An 11939-nucleotide genomic window follows, 5' to 3' on the forward strand; every position below is an offset into this window, starting at 1 on the left:
CCCGTCGGGGGGCCCCATACACGGGCCAATAAGCTGCCGACACGGTCTGTCGGCAGCTTTTATCGGCCCGTGTATGGCCACCTTTACATAGGGGCCGATTCACTAACTTCGAGCGAAGGATTCGAAGTAAAAGAACGTTGAATTTCGAAGTGTTTTTTGGGCTACTTCAACCATCGAATGGGCTACTACGACCTTCGACTACGACTTCGAATCGAACTATTCGAACTAAAAATCGTTCGACCATTCGACCATTCGATAGTCGAAGTACTGTCTCTTTAAGAAAAAACTTCGACCCCCTAGTTCGCCATCTAAAAGTTCCGAACTCAATGTAAGCCTATGGGGAAGGGCTAACTTTTTTTGATCGAAGGATATTCCTTCTATCGTTGGATTAAAATCCTTTGAATCGTTCGATTCGAAGGATTTTATCGTTCGATCGAAGGATTTTATCGTTCGATCAAAGGATTTTATCGTTCGATCGAAGGAATAATCCTTCAATCGTTTGATCGCACTATTTGCGCTAAAATCCTTCGAAGGATTTTAATTCCCAGTCGAATATCGAGGGTTAATTAACCCTCGATATTCGACCCTTTGTGAATCAGCCCCATAGTGTATCTATAGAAAGATTCTTCCTGCCTACAGCTTCTGAACTGTAAATGACTCCAAGATGTAGATCAGCACTAGCTGGAGCACATCAGGTTGGACGTACCTGCCTGTACTAAAGTAAAGCTACAACTGAAGTGGGAAGATTAGTGCATGGTGTATATAACAACATGTAAATGCCAGTGGTACACACATACAGTTTAAGTAGGGCCATCAGTTGGCCTGGTTCTACATTTTGGCACATCAAGTTCTTTGTAATTTATTTGCAACCAAACTGATCATTTGACTATGTCATTTATATGATATGGTCCTAATGTGATGAAATAATAAGTAGAATCATAGCTGTACAATATTCTGGTGTGTTTGGTATAATTCTTTGATACTCAATATAAGGTCTGAGATGTTCCCTCACATAAGTCCAAGCATTCCAACAGCACCCTGATACTTACCGCCTAAAATGAACTGATAAACTAGAACTTGGCTGGATGACAGTATTCTAGAGAGTGAGTAAAGCTGAGCAAACAAAAGTGCTAAATCCTGATCATTGCAATTTGTTTCAGGAAAGTTTGGATTATTTTGGAGAAAGACGGACTGATACAAGTGTAAGCACTAAGTTCCAAGGTGTAGAAACACCTTCTCAGGTAAGTGCCACCAGGGCTGGTCCTATCAAATGTGGGGCCCAATTGGGACCATGTTGGCGGGGCCCCTAGACAAAGTGTTGCTGGCTACTGACACACCAAGTATTTAGGAAAATAAGGGCATACAGGCACAAAATAGAAAGGAAAGGGGCAGACAAGGTAACATAATAGGGGCACACAGGGTAAGAGAGAGAGGGAGGAAATAGGAGAGTGGACTGGGCCAATTAGTTTGGGGCTGGGACGATTCAGCTTGGGAGCAGGCTTGGTTGGATTGGGGGCAGGCAGGGCCTATCAAGGTTGGAGGAAAGCTGGGCCTATGAGAGTTGGGGGCAGGCTAGACCTATGGATTTGGGGATGGGCTGGACTCTCAAAGTTGGGGGCAGGCCAGGCAGCATCATGTGCTGAGGGAAATATTATCTGTGCTGCCCTGTGGTGCGGGGCCCCCCAGAGGTGCGGGGCCCAATTGGGCCCAATTGGTCCAATTGGCCTAAGGCCGGCCCTGAGTGCCACTGTGTGTACTGTATACCCTCTCCTCACTAGTAGCTCTTAAATAGGAACAATGAATTGGCTGAAGGACAGAAATAAAGGAAAGTGACTTTATTTATAGCGCTGGATATTCATAGCAGCTCACAGCTCTGTCATAGCGGTTTCAATGAGGTATTACTTAGGGGTCTATTTATGAAACCACAAATATTTCTGGTCGAGTTTTGGGAAAAACTAAATTTTTTAAAGGAAAAAAATAAACATTTTTGAGATTTATTATTTGATAAAAATTTGAATCTGAAAATACTCCAGCTAAAATCTGTCAAAATCCTATAGAAGTCAATGACAGATGGTACCAATCGAAACACGTTTTTTACCTTCAGGTTCTTTGAGCTGGTTTTCAGTTGATTATCTGATAAATTTGAGTTTTTCAGGTGACAACTCTAAAAAGTTGCACGATTCAAGTGTCAGAAAAAGTGCACGATTTTGTGGAAACTTTTTTTATTGCACCAATTATTTTCGAGAATAATTATTGATAAATTTAGGGGATTCAGGTTTGGGAGTTTGGTCAATTTATTTTTATAATTTCGTGAGCAAAGGTTTTTAGGAAATAGGCCTCTGAATGTCTTGGTTACTCCTTATTGAAGACCTTACTAGGCTTCCTGCTTCAGATTATCCAGCAACATCAGTCCAACATTGGCTAATGATACCATGAGGCGCAGATAAATCTGCTGCAAAGTGCCTTTATTCATCAACACGACATGTTTCGAGCTTGTCAGCTCTTTATCAAGTGTGAACAACACCACAGTGATGCAAACTAGAAATACTTTAACTCCCTCCCACCTTCATTTTAATTGGTCAACCAACAATTGCTGGCAGCATTTACAGCCTAGTCGGCCAATGAGACCAACGGGGGAATGTAATAAAAATCGCTAACGGAAAAACTATTCGCAATGCGAAAAGTTATGCCTTTGCGCGAACAAATTTTGCTTTGTGCGAATTTAATATAGCTTTTGCGAGCCCGGAAACTCTTTAGCGTCCACTTCCGACAGTGAAAGACCGTTTGCGAATTTTATAGTTTGCGCCAATGCGCAGTCAATGTAATAAAACTTCTTACTGAAAAAGTCGTTATGTTTGCTCCAAAAGATTACGACACCTTCAAGCACTTCTTATGAGTGCGCAATTAAAATTCGCAATGCGCAATTAAAAGTCGCAATGCGCAATTAAAATTCGCAATGCAATAACAGTTTAAGGAACAATGTTACATTGCGAGATGTGGATTTTTAGTCTTATTGGTGCGAATTGTTTTGCTCTGTGCGACTTTTATTACATTCCCCTGTAAGTCTTTAATGTTCCAAGTGAAAGCCACATAATCCAATACAGTATATTCTTCTCAAACAACATAAGTCCAATATTTGCAGAGTTGTAGTCCAACAAGAATCCCTTTCTCAGGTTTTTCTTCTGCTTGTGCTGTTAAAAATCAGTAAAATCCTTAAATCACTTAAACCTCAGCACTGCCTTCCATGGGCCTGCTAGAGCTAATGTCAGTCGAAACATTATTCCACACATTTAGTACTTGTTACATATTACCGTTGTTAATGTATCATTGGATGTATGTTGTTTGATAAGAATATATTGGATTATGTGGCTTTCACTTGGAACATTATAGACTTGGGGGCAAATTCACTAAAGTGCGAAGTGCCTAACGCTAGCGCAAATTCGCCAGCGTGACGTCATTTCGTTACTTCGCCGATTTACTAATGGGTGCTGGTGTAAATTCGCTAGCGAAGTGGACCTACTCTAGTGCTACTTCGCACCCTTACGCCAGGCGAAGTTGCGCTATGACGATGGGACGTAACTACGTTAATTCACTAACTTGCGCATTTTACTGAACGTTACCTCTTGCGCCAGACTTGCCTTCGCCACCTCAGACCAGGCGAAGTGCAATAGAGTCCCAAAAAACGCTGGCGTCTTTTCCTTTTTTAAGGGTGATAGGCTGAAAAAAAACTTAAATTTTTTTGGGGGTACCCTCCTTACCCCCTACATTTTCTAACATATGGCACCTAAACTATACACTGGGCACATGTGTAGGGCAATATAATAACTCTATTTTATTTAATGAAGCTTTCCCAGGCTTGTGTAGTGTAATGTATTTGCTGCTACATATACGTCCATTGTACTTTAACTTGGCGGCTTATGCAAATTAGGCATCGCTAGCGTAACTTCGCTTTCCTTGACGAATTAACGCTAGCGCAACTTCGCTACCGTTCGCCTCCCTGAGTGCAACTTCGGATTTTAGTGAATTAGCGGCACCCTGGCAAAACTTTGCCTGGCGAAGTGCGGCGAAGTGTGGCGAAGCCTGCGCTAGCGCATCTCCGCAGGTTAGTGAATTTGCCCCTTGGTCTCATTGGCCGCCTAGGCTGTAAATCCTTCCAGCAGTTGTTGGATGACCAATTAAAATGAAGGTGGGAGTGAGTTTATGGGGTTGTTCACCTTCCAAACACTTTACACTTAAATATTGGAAAAATGGTGACACATAGAAAAGAGAAAGTATTTGGAAAAAGTTGTTATTTCTGATGATCTATCCGGAAACACCTATATGATTTAAGGTGAACAACCCCTTATAAAGTATTTATAGTTTGCATCACTGTGTTGTTGTTCACATTTAATAAAGAGCTGACAAGCTGGAAACATGTCGTCTTGCTGAATAAAAGCACTTTGCATCAGAATTATCCGCGTCTCATGGTATCATTACCCGATTTTGGACTGACTAATTGAATGTTCTGGATGGACACAAGTGTTTCTTATACTAGAAAGAATTCAGGGTAAATATACCAGTTCTATTTGATTGTACAGTACTTTATATCCAGTAACATCGACCCTATCCACAGAGTAGAGTCCAAAGGCAAAAATAATGTGGTCCCTTCCCCTTTACAAGTTAGGTAATATCCCTAAAACCCCAGGGTCAGTTAGAACATATGCCAACCACAGGGCATCTTGAGGAGATTTCATACAAAGCTGGGGAGGTTAACTTTTTACATCCACTGTATTTGCATAATTATTGATCCTTGCCTTACTTTATCGTGTGTGTAAAGAGACAGGACAGTATGCTTGATCAGGCAGTCCTAAATGTGTTCACTTGAGCCATGTTTTTGTTTTGTATGTATGTTAGCAATATAATGTTATGTGCAGCAGTGTCGGACTGGGCCAACCCAAAAATCTTAGACCAGGGGCCCACTCTAAGTACTAATATTCTTTATCTCCTCAATCAACCTCTATTTTCTTAGTTTGTTTTCTTTACATACTATAATCTATTATTCCATCTACTGTATTTAGCCTCTTTGTTCTCATAGAATAGGGAATGGCCATGAAATAAGCCAAAAGTTTAGCAGCATGAGGGACCACTGACACCTGGGCCCACCGGGACTTTTCCTTGTTTCCCGGTGGGCCAGTCCGACACTGATGTTCAGTCTTTTGGAGGCTTGTGTTGGTTGGTTCTAAATCACTGTATGAATTTTATATTGAGCTACTGAATTGGAGGCTAATAGTATTCCCTCTGCACCCCTCCTAACTCACTGTAGGTTCATTGCTATGTTTCAGAGCAGGTATGTTGCATACTATGAAGTTCTGAAGAACAAATTCAACCGCCAACTTCCTCCAGAGAAACAACTCAGGATCAGAAGTATCAGAATCCACTCTATACAAGGTAACAATAGTCTGACCAGCGGTTACTGTCAGTACCTATCCATTATTTATGCAGCTTCATTTAAATATTCATTGTGTAGACCGGCTAAATGCTGTGGCGTATATGAGACTGACACAACAATTAAGCATGGCAAGAGACCGCAAGTGTGTCTGTATTATATCATTCACAGGTCAGCTAATTAGATAAGTAGGTTGTAAGGCTGAAGCTAAAATGGCAAATGCAAGCAATCCTTATTCTTTAGCATATTGCAGAACATTCTATGTGATGTCTATGATATGAAACTCCTTATTCTGGGTTAAACAAGTTAGCATAAATATCTGGTTCTCATTTGCCGGATTGCCGGATATATGTATGTATATATATAAATATATAATATTTTTTTTGACGTTTTAAAGGGGGAATTACACCCTGACGTACTACACAGCTCATAAACTTTTTTTTTAAGTTGTTGCTGGACTACAAACCCCAGAATAATGTAACATATTATAAAGGAATGCTGGAAGCTGTAGTCCGGCAAAAGCAGGGTTATATTCCTAATGCAATAATGCACAATAATTTGTGCTATTTTTTCCCCCACCTTCAGCAACTGCATGAAAATGCAAAAATTCTTCCAATTGATCTGTGTAAATCTGACTCCATGTTCTTTTTTACCTGCAATTGGAGTTGGGAGCAACAAACACATTTTATCCCAGCACTGAAAAAGTCTGTATTTTATCCCCATGTTCAATTCCAGTGCAAAATGACATATAAACAAATCACATAATAATCTCTATATGTAAATTAAGATACCTGACATAGTGTTGGGAATCAGTATTCTCAATGGTCAGTTCTTTTGCATTTATAATGATTTTTTTTGTTAAAGGAACAGTAACATCAAAAAATTTATGTTTTGTAGAACATTATGGTGTTATCTGTTATCCACTATTTAACCTGTGCCACATAGTTTTTTTTCAATTTCCTCCATTGCTACACAGCAGCTTGTTTGTATGAACTATAGTAGTGTTTCTGAAGCAAATACACCAGTTTTATCAGTGCAGGGCAACACTACATGATATTTTCACTACTTTAAAGCACTTTCATTTTTTGGTGTTATTATTCCTTTAAGAAGAATGCTCATTGGTGACTTTTCTTGAATCTATAATTAGCAACTTCTAACAAAAACTAGGGGGGCACAGTGGAACAGCCCCGCTTATTCTTTCTTGGCTATGTGCAGAAGAAATTCTTTTGCGCGCACATATTAAACTTTTAAAAAACACTGTGTGCTCAGGTCAGAATAAATACCAAACATTGTGTTTCAACACAAAATTCTTTGTGTGCACCACAATTGTTGTTTGTGCTGCATTAAAATTTTTGTGTGCAGACCTTAGAGGGAACATTTCCTGATTTAGGGGCATATTTATCAAGGGTCGAATTTAGAATTGAAAAAACGTCGAAATTCGAATTCAAAAAGACCAACCGAAATTAAGTCGAAGTTTTTTTTTGATCGAATAGATCCTTTTTCGATCGAATAGGTCTGTATTCTATTCTAGGAGATCCCCCATAGGCTAAAACAGCAGATGACGAATGGTTGAAGTCGAATTTGAAAGAGACATGATAAATTTCGATATTCGAATGTTCGAATTTGGACTAATCGAATTTGGACTATTCCCTAGTTGAAGTACACAAAAATAGCTCGAAATTCACATTTTTTTAATTTGAAAATTCACCTTGACCTTTGATAAATCTGCCCCTAATAAACATTGTTATTTTTATGGAGAGCGCTACATTAACAGCTGTGCTTTGCAGGTGTAGGAAGAAGCAATGGCACAGATTTAAAGGTTCAGATAACAATGAAGAAAGAAGTAATATTCCAGTGTATCTGTGAGACACAGGAAAACTGTAAGGTGAGACACATTGAGGGTTTCTCCTCACTACATCCCTGGGTACATAACTTTGCTAACCCTCCACTGACTGTCATCTTTTATATTTTGCATGTCTTTGCTGGAAAATGTGGTTTCCTAGTTATTTTCTGCCATGCATTTACTGCCCATTTCCAAATGTCTATAGAGGACTACATTAATGTGGTCTGCTGTATTCCCCTAACTTCTTTTCAACTTTCTTTTTAACAATGACCTCCTAGTGATCATTGATCACCTCAGCCCTTTTCCAAGAAGTCTTCTAGAGCTGCAATCTTCTCTACAAGCTTGCTCTGGAAGTCTGTTTTTGGGTTGCAAATATAGACTTCCCCAACCTTTTTGGGTTGGTAAGCAACATCTTGCTCGTGAGCCACTGGTTGAGGATAAATTGTATAGAACAACTACACGCCTTATACAGAGTAATTAAGCCAATTAGTCCATGGAGGTCGTGTCCTCACCAATAGGACTGGAAAACAATGGCTTTTGCTTTGTATAACAAAACATGGAATAGATAGAAAACACAAAGAACCTTAGCATGCATTGTAGAGGAACAGTAACAGGACAAAGAGCTAGGCAAGTAGAAGGTTAGTGTTCATATAAAAGGATGGGGCTTACATAACACTAAATATATTGTTGTCCAGCGTCATAAGGTTTTATAAAAACTGAGTGAGTTGAACTGGCATTGGTTAAAGGAGAAGGAAAGCTACAGAGGCAGTTTATTGCCAATAGATTAGCCACAATAGTGCAAGCTATAACGCTATATTTAGTTAGCTCTAGAAGCTCCTCTGTTTGTTTAGGATAGCAGCTGCCATATTAGCTTGGTGTGACATCACTTCCTGCCTGAGTCTCTCCCTGCTCACTCATAGCTCTGGGAGAGGGAGAGAGGGGCAAACTGAGTATGCTCAAGCCCTAGTCCTGGAGGTTTATTCTGAAAACTGGAAGCCCATGTATACATAATAGAAGGAAAGAAATGCGGTGTTTCTTTTGACAGGGGACTCAGATTGCTTTAAGGGTTTACTGATGTATATATATATATATATATATAGCCCTACTTAATTTTAGCCTTTTATTCTCCTTTAAGTAGAGTTGATGAGCAATATACAATAGAGGAAAAAGGATTTGAAGTTCTGCTGAAGTTATTTGTTGTGTTTACAGAAAAAATATGCTGCTGCTCTTAGTAACTCCTTTTATGTCCCTTAGCTGTTTTTTGATGCTGGGAACAATTCCGTAGTCATAAGCCTGGAAGGTTGTCCTGTTATCTCGGGAGACATCAAAATAAGATTTGAGTCCAGCACAGTGAGTACATCTCAGCCAGTTATTGTTGCAAATGTTTGCCTTCATATTTCAGCTATGTGTGTAAGTTAGTCACTTAACACAGAACCTTTGTTGAAGTCTTTTAAAGGGGTGAATATGTCTCTTAGCTCTAATGACCCTTATTCTTGTTCTCCCTCTTTTACTTCCTTGATGAACATGCCCTTAGTCGTGAACTTGATGCGCACTCCGAGTGTCTGGCTGTGGCCTGGATACAGCACAGCAGAACTACTACAGTAGAAGATATATATAAGATAGAGTATCCAACTCTTACCCCTATTGTATCTAGCATTAGACTGCTCCCATCTGCCCTCACTGTCAGTCCCATAGGTTCCCCTAAGCTACACCTAGGGGCACATTTACTTAGGGTCGAATATCGAGCGTTAATTAACCCTCGATATTCGACCGTCGAAGTTAAATCCTTCGACTTCGAATATCGAAGTCGAAGGATTTAGTGGTATTCGTTCGATCGAAGGATCGAAGGAATAATCGTTCGATTGAATGATTAAATCCTTCGAATCGAACTATTCGAAGGATTTCAATCCATCGATCGAAATTGCCTAGAAAGCCTATGGGGACCTACCCCGTAGGCTAACATTGATGCTCGGTAGGTTTTAGGTGGCGAAGTAGGGGGTCGAAGTTTTTTTAAAGAGACAGTACTTCGACTATCGAATGGTCGAATAGTCTAACGATTCTTAGTTCGAATCGTTCGATTCAAAGTCGTAGTCGAAGGTTGAAGTAGCCAATTCGATGGTCGAAGTAGCCAAAAAATTTGAAATTCTAAGTATTTTTTATTCTATTCCTTCACTCGAGCTAAGTAAATGTGCCCCCTAATCACTGGCATGTAATTGCCTCTAGGGTCCTGTTCCACACATTATCCTCCTTGGTGGGGCCAGCACAACCCTTGCTAGGTAACCTATATACCTCTGAGTTATCTTGCCTTCACTTCCCCTAGCTAGCCCTAACCCTGTTTGGATTTGGGCCAAAATCACCTGTTCTGTAATATTATTAGATATTTCTTATGCAAAATATGCTCTTCCTCTGCCCCCACACCATATATAAGATTATCTATAGTAAATCAGGTTGAAAAAAGACACACGTCAACCCTTTAACTCTATTTTAACCTGCATAACTGCTCGTTGAAAAAAAAACCCCATTGTAGGCCTCTCTCACACTCTAGAAACTTCCTTGGAACATATTTCACCTCCTTACCAAAAATAATATAGTTATTCTTTATTATAAATTCATTTATTATGAATTAAACTGGCTTAAAAAAAAGTGTTTTGTTGGGTGATTATACAGTATCACACTCATTTCTATTTTAGTGCTTCAGTGAATAGCCTGCATTTTGCAGGATTTTCTGAACATTTTATGTTATGTAATGATTCATTGTTAGTAAGTAAACGTCCTTCGTTTTTGCTCAGAATCTTCCGAAAGGCTACGATGACTGTGCCTTCTACTTCTGGTTCAACACATCCTTTACAGAAAACAGCAGGTAAGATATGCTTAAAATAAGTGCTTAAAGGACAACTATACCCCCTGAACAATGTGGGTCTCTATAAAAAGATATTGCATAAAACAGCTCATGTGTAAAACCCTGCTTTATGTAAATAAAGCATTTTCATAATAAAATACTATTTTAGTAGTATGTGCCATTGGGTAATTCTAAATAGAAAATTGCCATTTTCAAAAACAAGGGCCGTTCCCTGGGATCTTAGGATTTACGGTGCACACAAACAAACCATACATGTTAGGTCACATGAGCCAATTAACAGACTTCCTGTTACAGTTAGAGCTGCAGTATTTCTGGTCAGGTGATCTCTGAGGCAGCACACAGACCATCACAAAATGGTGGTTCAAATCAAGAGATGTAAAAGGGCAATATTTACTAAAATATATATTCAAGTTTGGTAAGATGCTTTTATATGCCACTTTATTTGATATCAACTATATGTTGCTTAAGTATTAATGTTGGGGGTATCATTTTCCTTTAATACACGGCTGCAAGTAAATGGAATAGGTCTTCTTGTAGGTAGCAGTTTTTCAATCAGATTTGCATGCGTAGTACTTTAGGCTCATAATATATTTATGTTCAGCCACCAGTATTTGCCATTGAAATTTCATAGCTGCCACAAATACAGTTTAATACTGCTAATATCATAAATCTATAACTGGAGTTTCCCCTGTTCATTTTTCCAGGCAGGGCGGCAAAAGTTTAGCTTACTGTTGCAGGAAAGAGTCTCCCGATGCTTCTCTGCTTAGTTATATCTCTTAGGACAGATGCGAGTTAGAACTTAGCAGAGAAGCATTAGGAGATACTTCCTGCATCAGTAACTTGAGCTTTTTTCTGTTCTGTCAGGCCCCATCCAATAAAGAACAGCAGGGGTGCTCCTGTTACATATACAAATAGTAGCAGTATCAAACAAACAAAAAATGTTAAAACGTTCAGAAGAGCACTGAGGTAGACATATGTCCTCCGATTCGGCTAACATATTATTTTTCTTATCATAGACTCTACCTTTCCAAAAATGAGCTGGACAATCCCCACAAAGAAAAATCTGGAAAAATCTACAAAGAGGATTTTGCTGTGGAGTTAAACTTTGAGTCTTGATCCTCATTTCTTCAATGTAGAAGTCGGATATCTGAACAGGGGTCAGCCAACGAGATTCCCATCGATTACTTCGCTGTGATAATACGGTGTACTGTGTGCTCACCACATACACAGCCAAAGTGCCAAAGTACTGATTTTAATACAGATGTCTATTTGTAAATATTACCTTTAAAGGAGAAGGAAAGGTTAAAACTAAGTAAGCCTTATCAGAAAGGTCCATCTAAATATACCAGTAAACCCCCAAAGTAGTGCTGCTCTGAGTCCCCTGTCAAAAGAAACACTGCATTTCTTTCCTTCTATTGTGTACACATGGGCTTCTGTATCAGACTTCCTGCCTTCAGCTTAAACCTCATTGCCCTGGGCAAGAGCATGCTCAGTTTGCTTCTCTCCCCCCTCCCCTCCCTTCTCTACTGTAATCTGAGCCCAGAGCAGGGAGAGACTCAGGCAGGAAGTGATGTCACACCATGTTAATACTGCAGCTCCTATCCTAAAAAAATAGAGAGTTTATAGAGCTTTTTACTCAGGTATGGTAAAACATTCTACAGAATAAATATAGCATTCTAGCTTGCACTATTGCAGATAATCTATTGCCAATAAAATGCCTCCGTAGCTTTCCTTCTCCTTTAATAACACAATCTATGTTTATGTTACACTTCTTAACGTACTATTACTATAATGTTGCAGCTGTCTAATTG

General features: G+C 39.4%; 1 protein-coding gene across 1 annotated transcript in view; it reads left to right on the forward strand.

Annotated features, from left to right (window-relative positions):
• tpte2.S (transmembrane phosphoinositide 3-phosphatase and tensin homolog 2 S homeolog) overlaps positions 1 to 11416 on the forward strand; it is a 35706-nt gene extending 24290 nt beyond the window's left edge. Inside the window, exons 14-19 of the mRNA XM_018247986.2 lie at positions 1161 to 1241; positions 5322 to 5427; positions 7213 to 7310; positions 8523 to 8618; positions 10058 to 10128; positions 11145 to 11416. Of these exons, the coding sequence (XP_018103475.1) occupies positions 1161 to 1241; positions 5322 to 5427; positions 7213 to 7310; positions 8523 to 8618; positions 10058 to 10128; positions 11145 to 11244 (552 nt within the window). The 3' untranslated portion in view covers positions 11245 to 11416. The remainder of the gene's footprint in view (positions 1 to 1160; positions 1242 to 5321; positions 5428 to 7212; positions 7311 to 8522; positions 8619 to 10057; positions 10129 to 11144) is intronic.
• The last annotated feature ends 523 nt before the right edge of the window (positions 11417 to 11939 follow it).

The sequence above is a fragment of the Xenopus laevis genome, chromosome 2S (genome assembly GCF_017654675.1).
Source record: "Xenopus laevis strain J_2021 chromosome 2S, Xenopus_laevis_v10.1, whole genome shotgun sequence".
Lineage (NCBI taxonomy): Eukaryota > Metazoa > Chordata > Amphibia > Anura > Pipidae > Xenopus > Xenopus laevis.